At 28.0% G+C, this 16,853-nt stretch overlaps 4 protein-coding genes across 11 annotated transcripts in view; 1 reads left to right on the forward strand and 3 right to left on the reverse strand.

Moving 5' to 3' along the window:
• Nucleotides 1-847: 847 nt before the first annotated feature.
• On the reverse strand, nt 848-6,701 carry LOC106784220 (protein mothers against dpp). Its single transcript, XM_014743532.1, has 4 exons — nt 6,649-6,701; nt 5,193-6,577; nt 3,270-4,582; nt 848-3,196 (listed from the first exon to the last, which is right to left on the reverse strand). The coding sequence occupies exons 3-4, from the start codon at nt 4,514-4,516 to the stop codon at nt 3,037-3,039; spliced, it is 1,407 nt and encodes a 468-aa protein (XP_014599018.1). The 5' UTR covers nt 4,517-4,582; nt 5,193-6,577; nt 6,649-6,701; the 3' UTR covers nt 848-3,036.
• Nucleotides 6,702-6,910: 209 nt separating this feature from the next.
• On the reverse strand, nt 6,911-11,341 carry LOC106784219 (integrator complex subunit 8). Its single transcript, XM_014743531.1, has 12 exons — nt 11,274-11,341; nt 11,036-11,208; nt 10,538-10,952; nt 10,233-10,470; nt 9,909-10,145; nt 9,587-9,832; nt 9,255-9,504; nt 8,758-9,168; nt 8,428-8,682; nt 8,092-8,344; nt 7,897-8,015; nt 6,911-7,819 (listed from the first exon to the last, which is right to left on the reverse strand). The coding sequence occupies exons 1-12, from the start codon at nt 11,282-11,284 to the stop codon at nt 7,452-7,454; spliced, it is 2,976 nt and encodes a 991-aa protein (XP_014599017.1). The 5' UTR covers nt 11,285-11,341; the 3' UTR covers nt 6,911-7,451.
• A 316-nt stretch (nt 11,342-11,657) lies between these two features.
• Nucleotides 11,658-14,208, forward strand: LOC106784221 (protein phosphatase 1 regulatory subunit 42-like). The gene is made up of 6 exons (XM_014743533.1): nt 11,658-11,971; nt 12,042-12,347; nt 12,431-12,665; nt 12,741-12,860; nt 12,962-13,099; nt 13,154-14,208. Exons 1-6 carry the CDS (start codon nt 11,834-11,836, stop codon nt 13,282-13,284), a joined length of 1,068 nt encoding a protein of 355 aa, XP_014599019.1. The 5' UTR covers nt 11,658-11,833; the 3' UTR covers nt 13,285-14,208.
• Nucleotides 14,209-16,107: 1,899 nt separating this feature from the next.
• LOC106784217 (protein 4.1 homolog) overlaps nt 16,108-16,853 on the reverse strand; it is a 31,493-nt gene continuing 30,747 nt past the window's right edge. For all 8 annotated transcript variants that reach the window (XM_014743523.1, XM_014743524.1, XM_014743522.1 and 5 more), the window contains one exon: nt 16,108-16,802. In XM_014743523.1, coding sequence (XP_014599009.1) covers nt 16,623-16,802 — 180 coding nt within the window. In that variant the 3' untranslated portion in view covers nt 16,108-16,622. The remainder of the gene's footprint in view (nt 16,803-16,853) is intronic.

The following is a 16,853-nucleotide window of genomic DNA, read 5'->3' on the forward strand; positions in this document are numbered from 1 at the left end:
GCATGTTCAAATCTCTTATAATATTTAATCGATATTCTTTATGAATATAATTCATCCTTAAAATCTTCTGTTAGCGTCAAGGCTTAACAGGCAATTGCATGAAAATGTAAGGCAAATAAGATTGTATCTAGTATTGTTGGCGAAATGTTATTCTTGTAATTACCGATTATTGTCACGATCTCTTGTATAACTGTCGTTATGAAAATCTTGTATATTTCAGTCTCTCTTATCGTTTTTTGTTTTGTTATCTTGGCAAATTTTCTTAATTGTTGATCTCCCGATCGTAATTTGCTAATTTTGGTAGCAAAGAATCACAGCTAGACACATCGGCAAACGAGTGTTATTTAACAAGCGGCAGTGACTTCTGTTTCACGGTCGTACAATATTCTTACTTTAACTCATGTAACATCTGACTTTTCCTAAACTTATAATTAAAAAGTACATTAGAATATACATAAAATGTAATAGAGCAGTTCATAAGCCAGAAATACGTTTGAATCTATATCGGAATACAAACATAATTAAGTATATGTCATTCTTAAATGAATCTTAATATTAATCACGTATACCTTGGTTAAAACGACATAAAAGGAAATTATTTGTCATTAAACATTTCTATAAAAAAATTGCCTATATATATCGACACATTTGTAGCACAACTTTTACATAATGCAAGATATTTCTTAAATATATTCAAACTTAAAAGTTTTCTATTTCTATTGCACTTTCATTAATTATTCGTACGACATTCCTGGCTCGTTATATAATAAAAAATGAAATGAGCTTATTATAAATATGTAACATTAAAAGATTATTTATTTAAAGTTAGAATTCCCTTTTCTTAAAAAGAAAAGAAGAATGTTTTAAAAAGTAATTTCTTTCATTTTATTAATCACAAACTATACTGCATTATTTCAAGAGATACTTTTGCTATAACGTTAAATTATATTGTTATCTCAAGGAATATATTTTATACTTAAAATTTATATAAATACTGCATAATGTTAACCATTAAAGTTCTTCTGTAAATCATACTGTGGAACCAAACGTCACTATAGTAGCTTTCGACCAAGCCATTCTTAAGCTTATCTCGCTTATTATTTTTATTACTTAAAAAGTTATGTGCATTGCATAAATAATGGAAAATATCATTCTTTGCTTTGATAGAAGTTTCTCTCGATATAAACATTCTTTTCTAACAATTTATTTACGTTTATATACACACGATAGCAAATATCGCCGTACTAGCAACGCAGTCTTGTCGTAACTAGAAGGTTAAACTTATGTAAAAAAAATTACTAAATAAACATTTAAGGATTAATGAACTATACAAAAAGTTCTTTATGTTTATTACATTCTTCATTACTTTGTAAAGGGAAATCTTACTTTTAAAAATATTATTTAATTCATTATCAAGTTATGGTCAATACATGATCAACATAGCATGGCATACATAAAATGTTAAGGAAGCTTGCACAAAAAGTAATCCTTTAAAGCAGGATTACTTAATTTAAAATATCAAGAGATTATTGGATGCAGTTAACTTTCAAATGTCAACGTGAGATCAGCATCCAGTATTTAATACCGAAGTATCAATTATATCATTATCAGTAATGACAAAATTAATTATTCTTATTTCATGATTATGATTATAATGATAAGTTTGGATAATCTAATCCTTGTTTAGGTATAAGTTGTAATTTTAAAGCACGCATATTATACTTCAAAGGACTGGACATTAGAGTATTATAATTTTAATGTATAACTTTCGTACGATAGGCACCAATTTTAGAGCCAAACATGAATTTCTGATTTTAATCTCTACCTCTATATTTATACATGTATAGTTCTAATTATACATTATTTAAAATGATTTAAAATCAGGTTAACATATTTAGTTCTAAAAATTAGGTATTTCTATTGATTTAGGAAATTACTTTCTTCTATCACTCGATAGATAACTTGTGCTTAAACTTCAATTTTTATATCATTCTTGTATTGTCCCTTAAGATCGTCTAGGAAAGCATTTGCAATATGCTACTAGCCAATATCTTCAGAACAATTCCCATATAAAATAAAATATTATGACTGTTGAATAGGTTTGAAAAATATTCCTCATATGTATATAAGATATCCTATTTCTACTATAATTATTTCCATGTATAACAGCCAAAATGTGGTATAACTCTGAATATATACCACGTTATCTGGGAAATTTTTATATACCAACAATCACTCTCTATCTATCTAATTTCTTATAATTGTTCATTTTATTTAAAATATTCCTTAAACATTTTTAAACCTTTACACTCGACAGCTTTTTTACTAAAGCGAACTAACAACTCAAGACAACTTTACAAATATTTGACAAATCTCATACAGCTTATTTAAAAGAAGTTGATACAAACATAATATATTTTAATATCTTATATATCTTTACATCTTAAAAAGAAACAATTTGTTAAATATTATGCTCTATATTTCTTGTTTGTGCAGTATTTTCTAAAATAATTATCAAAATGTACACTCAATTTGGCAGAACACATCGCAATAAAATTTGATTTTATGTTTTCCACAAGGTTTATTTCGTTTAGAGCATATCTTGAAATCTTTCTTAATTTATGTTAAAAGAACAAAAAGCTTTCCATTTAAACAAATTTTATCGAAACAATTTTTTTGTTTAAAAAAACCAAATTTTTTACATACTACAGACATTGTCTATTCGTCCGCAGTATCACTATCACAATTCATACATTCTAGTATAAACGAATATCGTCATTGCTTAGTCACCACTCAAATTAATGCATCAAATCAAGTGTCCCTAGAGAGTAGCTTTTCGAGTGTAAAGGATTAAATATGCTGAAATAAAACATGTCACAATAAATGATCATCTTTGACACTTACACCTCTAACCATCCACTTTCCTGAAAATACTATCTCTTGTATAATCCACATAATATATGTTTCCGCACTAAAACTCACTTATCTATTACCACTAGTGGTTCTTCCTGCTTATATTATCAACCTGTATACGATTTATGACACAGAACTTATAGCATTATGTGGTGAACCCATTTGTGTTAGCACCTTATCCAACCATTGCAAAGGTCCATGTAAATGTGCTTCTATCCAACAAGGTGTAGATGTAACATCTTGTCGGTGATACTCAGCACCCCATCCTTTTACAAAAGACATTCTAAAACATTCAGAGGGTGAAAAAAATGCCAAATAATTAGTAAAAACGTGAAATAATGAAAATATAAGCATACCTTATTGTACACATTTTTGTTAACTCATAAACAGCTTCAAAGCCATGATTAACACTTTGTGACAACAATTGAGCAAATTCTTGATTATTAAATATTTTAAGCGAGCATCCAGGAGGAATTTTACAAACTGTACTAGGATGAAAACCATGATGATGATTACAATTTCTAGATTGAACAAATATAGCTGAATCTGAAAGACATTCTGCATAAACTTCTCCACCAACATAATAGAGATGCACTCCTTTTCCAATGTGTCTTCTAGTATTTTCTATAGTAGAATTTCGATTTACATTGGACAGCTGACCCAAACAAAAGCGATCAGAGTTATTACTTGGATTCGTAAAACCATCTACTATAACAGAATGAGAATGACAATGAAAAACTTCTCCTACTCTACAATTTAATTCATAATATGCGATAGATGCCCAAAATGGTTGTTCTTGATAACACACTGGTGCTACTTCAGCAGGACCACTTGTGTCCATTGGGACTGGATCCGGTTGAGGAGATTGACCTGGTTGAGAGCCATCTTCCGGAGGAGAATATGCCGGAGGTGGTGTCTCTGGTAATCCATTTGTACCATAAGGACTTTGTGGATTCGGTGAAGTAGAACTTCCTGGACTAGGTACAGAGCTGACAGAAGACATAGGAGATGTTGGATTTACACCACCAGTAGAACTTGCGTTAAAGCCACTGGATGAATAAGATACATTGTGCGGCATGGTTGGCTCTGCTAATTGTTGAAATGGTAGAAGAGAATGTCCAGGAGCATATTCTGAATGTCGTGGAACAAGTACCGGTGGAAGTACAGGACTTTCCACTCTCTTGTAATGGTAGGGATTAATGCAAACTTCTTTTTGCTTAGCAGAAAATGGATATTGACACACTTCAAGCGGTTTCAATTCATGATGAGATTGTAAATCTGGCCATCTCCATACCCGACAATAAATTACATGCGGTAATCCTTTGCGATGAGATACTTGTAATCTACCATCTAAGCTTCTTGGTATTGTTACACATTTGCTGGGTGTGCCAGGACAACTTAAGGCCCGTTCCAATTCCTCTATAGCACCTTTCCTTTTTTTCAATTTCTTTACTAAAGAATCGACTGCCTTCTCTGCCCATTTTTCTTCTTCATCTCCTTGTTTCCAGCCAAGCAATTTTTTCACAGCTGGACTAGTGAAAGAAAACAAACTGTTTAATGAAGACATAGGTCCGGAACTTGATGCACCTTCCTCATCATCCATGTTGAAAATATTTAGATATTAATTAGGCTAGTGGCTTTTTATTTAATTCTTTCTCCTAACTATGATCTGTAACAGAATACAATTGAAACATAAATATCATATATAATGTTTACAATTGGATATTTATTAAAATGAAAAAAGTTTTTATATTTTAAATTCAAAATATTTAATAAATATAAAAAAAAATCAGCTAGATACAATGATATAGATGCTGTCGACTCAAGTCAATAATAGTATCAAAGAGATTAAAAAACTTTATAAATATTATAAATATTAAACTTGTCTAGGTTAATCGTGCCTGTCTTTTTCCCCATATTTTATTCTTAAGAAAAAAGCTGTTACTGAAGCTTCTCATAACGAGTCGAAACGTATGCTTTTACAAATAAAAATACATAGCTAATTGTAAATTCCAAAAGTTTCTTATTCGTGACAATTTAACATAACCTAAAATTAAAATTTCTCCTAATAATTGCGAATATGATATAAAACTATCAATAATAGATATAAAAAAAAGTTAGGTTAGAATTCCGAAATGTTTTCAAGATTACGTTGTCGAAAAAAAAAGAAAGTGTAAGAATTGAACGCGCGCGCTCACGAAAGTGCATAAAAAATTCACATTCACGAAACTCAAATTTTGTACAATAATGGAATAAAGACAGTATGAATATTTACTTACGTATCTAACGCTACCGATTCAGCATCATTGTTTTTACTAAATCTCTCTCCTACTAGGACTAAATCGACGCCACGCTTTCGCCATCGCAAAATAAGTAAAAGGCGGCTGGAACCGCGTATCGATTTTTAACGCGTTCGAGTTTAGAGTTGATTTAATGGCGCAATGATGATTCTTACGAACTTGATAATCACCTAAGTAAATTTCACATCGATATAATATTATCCGCTTCACAGCATTCTCACTTTTTTTTTCCTCCCGCCCTTCCAATCATTCTTACTCACTCTCTCCTTCACTACTTCTCTTTCTCTCTCTTTATTTCTTTCTTTCTTTTCTCTATCTATCTCTCTTTCTCTCTCTCTCTCGCTCTTTCTTTGCTTTTTTCTTTTCCCTTCCTTTTCCTATCTCTCTTTTTTTCTATAGCTCCCTCCCGCTTATTTGCACAGCAAAAGACAAGGGTATTTCTAAGGAAATTAAAAACAGAGTACTTTCACTCGTCAGTAAAGAGAGAAAGAGTATTACTGTCGATGAATACTTTTGCCTTTACTCACCACAATCGATTATCGAGATGATTATTGTCGATGTACCTATTCTTTTTCCAAAAATTTCAAAGTTAACAATTCTTATCCCTTAGGCATCTCGTTAGTGCGGATTAAAAGTAAGTAAGAGCGAGTGTTTACTCTACGGAGAATGGGACGTCGCATAGCAGCATTATGGCGTTGCTGAACCATCATGGCGACGTGTTTATGAGGCTCGCATTTGCCGTAACTGTTATACCAGCAATCGCATATGTCCATCACATTTCTCTTCCATATCGAAGACTCTTTTGATATGTCTTCTTGTCTGCATCATTGGAATGCTTATACCATACAAAGAAACTTCTAACTTGCTTGCTTTAGCATTAATCACTACTCTCTGACGCACGTTTACATACTCTCATAGTTACACACAATACACACACAATGATTCGATATGATAAGAATTACTCAAGTGTATAAAAAAAAGCAGAAAAGAACGCAATACTCTTGACTCTAGTTCTTCATCGATAATTTCGATTATTTTTTATAACACAAATATGTTTTTTTTAATCTCTGCAATATATAATTACCGAGCTGTATATGTATTTGTTTTTTGATATCTTTTAAATTCTTTGTATATATTTATATAGTCAGCATATCGTTCGAGAATCATATGTAATGCACTGATTGGCGAAGCTATGAATGAGAGAAGGGTGGGAAATTCGAATGATTACATTACCGAGAAAAAGATTAGTATTATAAAATTTACTCATATTATGATAGTAGTAATGATGACATGGCTAGATTACCTATTTTTTTCTCGTACTATCGCGTTAACAATGTGCAGTGATGTCCTTTTTTCTGAGTAATCTAAAAAATACATATACGCATGTTATGTATTCGTATATTGTATACGAAGGTAAAATTGTAAAACAATTTACCTTAATGCCTGATTAGTCACGATATATATATATATCATCTATCAGAAATATTATAAAATTATAAATTTTATTTTTCTATTGTAAGAACAATATACAATTTTATATACATTTCTTTTTTTTTTAATACACATATTGTTTTGTTAATGCTCTTAAAAATTTTGCTTTCCGTATATTTGCTGCCTCTCTTTGGATTTCTTCATTATTATTAGAATTTAATTCTAACAAACCTATTGTCTTAATCTGAAAATAATTTATTATAATATGAAAATCGAAAAATAAAATTAACTTGTTTGTATATATGTTGGCGTTACTTTGTGAAATCCGTTAATAAGTGAAATGATTAGTTAAACCCTGAAATAACTATACTGATCTATTTAAATATGAAAAAAAGCAGAATTACATACTTTAATTTGGTAATATATGAATTTACAGTTAAATTAGAATTTACAGAAATTAGTAGTTAAAGTATAAAATTAAAATTTAATTCGTACATTAGATTTAATAGAACAGCACAACTAACAAAACATTGATTTTTAAAGTACAGAATAGATAAAAAAACGGATAGCTACGAGCATTGTTGTAGAAAGAAAAGCAGACTTTAAATACTGATTAAATTCAATCTCATACTTTGACTACTCGCATCTTGTGAATTCATATATAACCTTATTATTTCCTAAAACTATTAATTTTAGTGTATAATAAAATTTTTTTTATATGCTTTCTCAAAAACACCTAATTATTTTTGGTAAAATCTAGGATTTTTATGATTTAACTGAATTATACAATTTAACACTAACATATATTTATCGACTAATACTTACAGCAAGTTGCTTTCTATGATATTCACCCCGTTTAGTATGTAAATGAATAAGATATTCTAATATTGTTGTGTCCCAAATGCAATGATAATACGCATCCATAGCATCTGCCGTTGTACAACTTTTTTGATCACTTCCTGCCATTTTAAATGCTAGAGCATAGTCTACTTCTTCCAAAAATTGACATAATATAGCTGCTTGCGTATAGCATTGCAAATGGGCACAACATTTAATCATTCTTCTATAAACAAGATCATCTATTTGTGTACGTGGTATAGGTTGACTAAAAAAATCGCTAGCAACCATTATTGCTTCTAGGTAGTATTTCATTGCACTCTCATAATAACCTAAAACTATTGAAATATTTCATTATCAGTATCTTATTATAACAAAATATTTCTTTTATATTATCTATTTATTACATACTTACCAAAGTTAAGATCACCTGTTAATCGCAACCAAAGAATATTGGTGGGATGATATTTTAACGCTTGCATTAATAATTGAAATAATAACTCTCCAATATATCTAATATTATAAAAATTGGTACTGCAAAAATAGTATAAACATTGTTAATGTACATCCATAATATGTGTAGAATAGAATTATAAAAAATATTATTTACTTTAGTACTCCTGCTGGCCAAAGAGTGAGATATTGTGTATGCAATTCTAGACTAGATTCATCGCGCAATACATTGCGTAAACGTGCTAATAGAGAAATAACAACAGTAAGAACCATCGGTTCACGTAGTCTGTTTAAGGTCCCTAATATACTAGCACTGGTATCTCTTGATGCATTTCCAGCAGCAGTACCACTATTACCACTACTGCTTCGTTTTTGTGGTTGATCTCTAGATGCTCCAAAAGCTGTCAAAACTATTTATAAAATTGTTTATAATATTGTTCTAATAAACAAGTAGAATATAATAATTTAAATTAGTTAATGATAGAATACTTACTCATATCCCATGCTTCTCTAGGAAATTTCCTTGTTCCTTTATATTTAACAATATCTTGACAAACGCTACTAATAGCAGCTGCAAATTCAGTATAACTCCATCGTTTTTCTAAGCTTGTAAGATAATCCCATTCGGCCATATTTAATAGAAAAACAGTGCAATATTCAATGATTTCTTGTCTTGGAATAACTTGATCAGTTGCTTGCAATGAACCAAGACACTGTTTACTTCTTGTAACTAAATTTGGTATATTACCTAAAATGATACAATGTTATGTTATTAGAGTCAATTTCATTCATAATTTAAATTAATTTTTTTATTTATACTTGCATATGTTTGTTGCTGGCCAAGCATGGAGACACCTCCATATATCAACAAGTAATGATTCCCAGTTAATTAATTTAGATAATTTATAAACTAATGTATTTCCACTCTGTGAATGCTGTTGCACTTCCTTCTCTAAAACAAGTAATAATTCAATAGCTCCTTCAAAGTCTTTAGATATTACTAATTCTCTGCTTTTAGCCAGCAGAACGTATGAGTAATCTTGAAGAAATCCTCGAGGAAGAGACATAACAACACTTTGCAACGGTATAGGTAATTCCCAATAATTGTTTATATGCCATAATGGCTTCATACGACGTTTGCTATCCAAGAGTAATAAAGTCTCACGAATTTCTTGACAATCATAAGACTGTATGAGTTTCTGTTCTAATTCAAAAATTTCTATTCTCGTACTATCTATAAATCAAATTTATATTAATTTTTTTAATAAGTATTTATGTACATATAACATTTACTTGTACTTTTAGATGTTAAATATTTACATGTAGATCTCATAGGTGGAATGCCCCAGTCATTATTCAACAATAAATTTGGTAATTCAATTTCTTCCAATGATGCCTTTATCCTTATTTCATGTAATTCTCTTTCATTGAAAAGGGCTGCGTAATTAGGATTATTAAGTAATTTAGATGCCAATCCTTCTAAATCACTTGTATTTACAAGGTAAAGTATGTAACGAGAAATGCATTTTTTATCTACAGGCGTTACTTTCTCCATAACACTATCCAGAGCCTATACAATAAATTTTTTAAACACATAATTAATAGCTTTGTTTTAAATATTGTAATTAACTGTTTCAAAAAATTTTACTTACCCAAAATAGCATATCGAGACCTTTAGCACCGGCTGCTTGTATTTCAGAGACATAATCTCCAAGAATAACACTTTCATTGAGTATATTGCGAACTAAATTCAAACATTGAATTTGCAATAATAAATCACGAGCTACAACAAGTTTTCTATTTACAGATCCTCCTTGAATATCCAATTCTAAATTATCCCTAAAGACTTTTGGTATCTCTCTTGATATATTATCAGTTTGTAAAATTTGTAATATATTCTAAAATATAATTTTCGTATTATACATATATTACACAAACATTAAATAATTTCAATCATTAATAATGTACACATACCAAATATTGATCTTTGATTGAAGATTGTAATTGCTGCGTTAGAGTGGATTTGACACCATCTACAGGAACTTCACAAGCTAAACAACATCCATCTAAAAATTCTTTTTGTATCTTGCAGTATGTCAAAGATTCTGTGTTATCAAATTTGTAAAATATTTCTTTTGCTTGACAAATGTGGCTCTTTGCTTCTTGATATTCTTCTCTTAATAAATGAAATACAGCTAAATCATAATGTATCTAAAAAAATAATTAAAAAAAAATATATCATAAATTCTAGTTAGTTAATATACAAATTACTTTTATGTTTATCTGAATATATAATACCTGACATTTAACTTCTTCGATATTGATAGGATACATATTTTCGTAATTTTGTTTTATTTCTGTACTATCTTCAGTAAGCATTTGAAAAGTATCAAAAGATAGTGATTTCAATTTTAAATCCATTGATTGTAAGACTGCATTTAAAGTATTAACACTATTGGGTAGATGTGTTTCTAATTTTCTAATAATTTCATCCACTAAGCCTGGTGGTACATAAGTAGATTCCTGAATACCTGGTCTAAAAAACGAACATTTATATTAATATATAGAAATACAGATCGTATTTGAAAAAGTTAAAATCTTACATATGAAGAAACTGCTGTTTCGATTGCTTATTATTTAAAGCTCTGTAAATAATTGCTCTTATGTGCCATCTGTGATATAAGATAATTGTAAAAAGCGTTTGGTCAGAAACATTATGTATAGAGAAATCAGGTATAGCAGGTATCTCAACGATGGTGTCCGTTGTTATATAAAACAGATCTTGCAATAAAGTTACTTGTATTGGTAAAGGTAATTTCTTTTCCAATATATCTAAATTAAATTTTAAATGCGCTGCTACTTTCAAGGCAAGAATTTTTAATGCAAGATTTTTATGCGACCACTTGGTTGTACTAGATTTTGTTTCATTTACTTCAACATCTGTAGATTTTGTATCACTTTCCTTCTGATCCGAATTGATTGTTATAAACTTAATTATTAAATCAGTAGATGATGGGTCTACGAGAAAAAAGAATTCAATCAATGAACATTCATAAAATATTACAATTTTTATGTTCTATATTTAATTAATCTAGTTTTACCTGGATTAGGCTTCGATAAATGTTTCTGTAGTAAAGAAGGATTTAATAAAAATTCAAACCAGAGAATTGTATCAGGTGAAATAGGAACCGTTCCTGGTCTTAACAAATCTACATCCATGATTTTTGTATTAATGTAAGTAATAACAGATGTGTTTTGATACGAGTTACATTTACTGTAAAAACAAATACGCAGGTTAGATGCGTAATTCAAACGACTTAGTATGTAGTATGCACATACGTTCTATCCATTTTTCGTTGTAAATTAACAAATTATATTTTTTTATCATCAATTTTATATATAAATAAATTTTTATATTATATATATTATAATAATATAAAATACATGTAAAAATATTGGAAAAGATAAACTAGTTACACAGTTTTTCACTGATCCTTTCGAAGTAAATAATGTCTTTTCTTGTTTTTTCTAACCTGAAATAGTATATTTAAATATATAAATATCACTATGTAGCGGTACGATGAAGATGATTATCATATAAATATAATAATAATATAAATTTTAATGATTATATAATATTGATATATATGTGCATAAAATTATTGAAATATGGAATGATATTAATTTATTAATAAAATATGATTTTGATCATGTATGTGTGTGTGTGTGGTTATGAACTTCATAAAACTCATGATTGGTTCACATTGGTTCCATTGTATCACGTGACTTTTGGCGGTCAACGTGACGCTCGTTTGATCGATGATTATACTTCAAAGGTTAGTGCTATTTTAGATAGTTTTCAATTTTTCCAACAGTTTGAGAAAAATAAATAGATAATTATGGTAAAATTAACATCAAAATTTATCGAAAAGAAGTACGTCCAAATTCGATCAAAATCCCTTAGTAAGGCAAATAAAAAACAAGAATTATGGAAGTTAACTCATTTGTACATGAATGGAATGTTTATCAATGAAATTGTAAGTTTATTTTTATACAAGTTATGAGACCATTTAATTATTTATATTTAAATATATAAACTTATCGTAGGGTAATTTTGCTGTATGCAAAAATTTAAAAGTAATTTATCTTCAAGATAATAATATATCACGTATAGAAAATTTACACTTTGCAACACATTTAACACATTTATATATGCAACATAATAAAATAAGTAAGTTAGAAAATTTAGATTGTCTACAGAAATTGCGCAAACTTTATGTAGGATATAACTGCATTAGCGTAATTGAGGGATTAGAAAATATAGAAAATTTAATAGAACTACATGCAGAAAATCAATCCTTAACTCTAGGCGAAACATTATGCTTAGAGCCGCGCAGTGCTATAACATTATCTGTAAGTTATATCAAAATAATATTGCATATTATATCATGGTTGTTAATTCATAGAAATTATAATTATGTAATAATATTTTGCAGAAATGTTTAAAAAAACTTAACATATCAAATAATAAAATGACTACTTTAACTGATATAGCAAATTTTAGTGAATTAGAAATACTAGAAGCGAAAAATAATTTACTTGAAGATATTGAGGATTTAACTCAAATAATAAGTACATTAATTTCACTTAAAGAATTATACATGAATGGCAATCCAGTTGTTCACAAACATAGATATAAGGAAAGCCTTATTGCTAATAGTAATACATTGGGTTGGTTTATTTTATGTTTTCTACATTTCTTAATGAATATAACTATAAATATTAATTTTTGTTTCTTGTATACAGCAAATTTAGATGGGAAGAATATTTCTGATACTTGTCGCAGGTTTTTACAGGTTTTCAAAGAGAAACGTTTTAAAGAATCAATTAAAAAAATAACAGTACCGATAACAGATGACATTGCAAGTACGTTTGTTTGTCTTTTAAACATTTTTATCGCACATAGCATATATATATATGAAATTAATATATATAATTTGATTATATACATATTTTCATAATCATAGATTCTTTGAATTTGCCTCCTGCATTTAAAAAATCTGTATATAGAGCGATATTTCAACAACCTGGACCAAAATTATCTATAAAAGTTACATCTGCTATGGGAGAATTACAGCCTCATAGTTTCCCATTATGGAAAACAGGTAAAAATAATTAAGATAAATTGTCATGCATTAATAATAACATTCTTTTACTAGCTGCTGGTATAAATAGTCTAAAGGATAACCACATAACTCCAAGACCATTTTGGAGGAATAAAACGAATAAAAAGGAAATATGTAAAGTAAACGCAATAAATAACAAAGCAATCATGTTTCCACCAATCTGATTAATTTTGGTAAAATAATTGATTAATATCGAATATATTTTGCTATACCTATTGTCCTATATATTGGAATCTCTTAACAGCTTTAATGTACATTTGTATAAAAATAAAAAAGAATATGAAATGTTCACATGTAAACAAAATGAATAATTTGTTATCAATTACAATAATACTTTTATGTATTTTAGCACTAATACTACATTCGACCCATCAATAATCATCTATATAACTTGATAATTTAACTTACAATTAAACTTACTTGTGAACAAATGTGTAATATGGATAAGATAAAAAAAAGGAAATAAATAACTATACGTATGTAGATATTGGTTCATTTCAAGGAAGATATAATAACACTTTCATATGTATTCAATCTGTAATAATATAAATACATTTGAAATAAATGAACAACAGAAATATCAGAATGTAAACTTATATACTACATTTGTACGCTGCTTGAAGATCCATACGTAATCTTTTCAATTCGATTTATGATAATTTAAATGCAACTAAATAATACAAAAACCAATGGTGCTTCAAACATTACACAAGTATAATAATCTAAAGTTTTTGCACTATTTTATTTAATATCATAAAAATAATTAATGCTAGACTGTAACATTGACACAAAAGCACATACTATTTCTAAGCTGAAATAATATATATATAAATATAATAATTTTTTAAGAAATTTGAAATAAATAATATTCAAAAATTTATATATATATAATACACGATTATTAGTTACTATAAGCATGGAATGTTAGACGTAGTACGAAATGACATTTTTTCTGGAATTAAAACATAAAACAAAATGCAAATCGTTTAAAATTCGTTACATTTAAATAAATATATTAAACCTCAAAAAACTTTTTTTTATTGTTTCCAAATAATTTTAAGATTTTAAGAAATATTACACAATTTGTGTGTCCATTATTTTTTATTTTTTTTTTACGTCATGAAGTATTCATAAAATATTTAAACTAATTATGATTATGTGCTTCTGATAAATGCAATGTTGTTAGTGCAGTGAAAATACATAATACAATACATTTATAGATACAAAGCATATTTTGTCTCGTAATTAATATTAAAGCAAATAACTTTTAGGATTTTTCTTAAAAAATAATAGCAGATAGCACATTCTTATAATTAAAGCATTTTAATTAGATAATAAATGAAACAAATAAATATCTTTATAGATAATTGAAACTGATATATTACGTCAAAAATAAATATTTTCTTTTTAGATATATAGTTTGACACAAATATTTTCGAAGACAACGTAGCATAAGATTTACTGTTTGTCAATCATATTTTGAAGAATGAATATGCACATCTATAATAAAAGTATAAAATAAAAGTAACTTTTAAGTATAACATAAAGTAGTTTTAAAAATATTTTCTCGCATGGTATGTACATAAAAGCTAGAATATATAATATTTTTTTATAAGCTTGTAAAAATATAAAAATAAAAAATTGGAAAATCTTTGTAAGCAATAATCATATAATGCTTGTAACACTGTATCATTTGTGCAAGATACATATTAACTAATAAAAAATTATAAACGATGTATTATATAAAAAATTTATATCATATATATTATTCCTTTATCATTATTAAATCAATAATTCGGATACACCGAAGGTCTTTAGCATTGAAAAAAAAATCATATGTGAACAAAATCAGCTATCCATTGATATGCATATCCTTATATACCAGATGTCAATATATGCGAAATTGTGATATAAATCCAGGAAATAGTATAAATTAAAAATTACATATAAACAATAAAAAAAGAGAAACATTATCTCCTTTAATTTTGGTACTTAGTTGTATAATAAAATCGCAATTATTAAAATTCTAGAAGATGAAATTTCAAAATGAATAGTATTGTGAAATGTAGTTCTAAAACTACATAAGCTATAGCTTAGTTTAGACATATACGCTGACCAATGCATCATTGCTGTTGGTGTTTATTTATATAATGATCTATTAATCTTTATTAATATTTTAGTAATTATATCTTGTAAAGTAGAATGTGAACATCTGCATAGTTTCCAAAACTGTGGTGTCTTTAATACACCAACGATATTAATAAATGAAAATTAATTAGCACTTTTAATAATATACTTTCTTCCTTTGTATATCACTTAACACTAACACTAACACTGTAAGATTGGAAACTATGAAGATTTCAATTGTCCTCGTAGTACAGCACAATAATACATAGATATATATGTATAGATAGCTGAACGACCAGGATATATTATTATACTTACTGTTATTATTTTGACCAAACGAGTTTTACTCGATATCATTTGGGAACTAACAATATTTTCATTCTGTTATACTGTAGTTTCCCATCTTCATTTTCTACAGCAATCTTCCTTGTTTCAGTTGTGACACACACACGAACATACGTACATAGCAATTAAGCTAATTTCATTTGCATTTAAGCTGTTGAATGGATATTACACGTGTATTTATTACTTATCACTTACAAATTTTACAGAATATTAGTGAGAAACCTTGTATGCATGGAGTAATCAAAAACTGTATATCTTGTAAGTAATTATGTAATACTATTATAAGATTTTTCAAATTTTTGAACGAATCTGTACTATATAGACCATGCTCAAGGGTTAATCAAACGATATAGAAGTCAAAAATATGACAATGCATTAATAGCAGAATTAGTGACTTTATACACTTTGAAATTAGTAATATCATTTTGCAAAAGCTATCTTGTTTTCATATATGAAAATTATGAATAGATGACATATATATATATATATATATAGATTTTTTCCTTTTTTAATTCAATACTTAAAATTATCAAAATTTTTATCTGAAGGGCACTCTGTCCTCTTTTCGTAAATATTAATGGCTTACTCATTTTATATACATACATATCTATGTATATGTAATATGTATAATAAATATCAAGGTATGTGCATACATATACACTCTTAATTATCTGAACATGAACACGATTGTTTATGGTATAAGGTACTACGTTTCATACAAAACTTTATTAATGACTTTTCTTTTTTCACTAATGAACTTGATTTACAATCAAGTTTCAACTCATATAATTGGGTAAGCTTCAAAAAGCAATTTCCCAAATCTTTTAAGAAAGGCATCATAATTAAATGAATAATGTACGCAAGGGCTTATTGACGATAATTCAGTCTGACGATTATGCATCTGAAAGATGCATAATAGTATGCAACATGTAGTAAATGCAAACTTGTATCTTCATATTTTTTTGCTCTGAAGATACCATAGCTGTTCAGACAGAGTGCCATATAATTATAGATTCTATTTTAGAAGAGGTTACTGTGCCATCTGCTGTTGAATTTCTATTTTTTCAACAGTCATATCAGGATTTGTTGCAGCAGCCTCCTGAATAGCTTCTTGTAAAGCCTTATCATGATCAATCGGATCACCATCCGATTGTATTGTTATTTTTTGTTCTACTCGTGTTTCCACCACACCATCTCGTTCAGTTTTGTACTATAAAAAGAGAATTAAATATATACAAAGATCTATTAATTACAATGTAAC

Source organism: Polistes canadensis, unplaced genomic scaffold (genome assembly GCF_001313835.1).
Source record: "Polistes canadensis isolate GaletaPanama2010 unplaced genomic scaffold, ASM131383v1 scaffold_32, whole genome shotgun sequence".
In the NCBI taxonomy this organism is placed as follows: Eukaryota; Metazoa; Arthropoda; class Insecta; order Hymenoptera; family Vespidae; genus Polistes; species Polistes canadensis.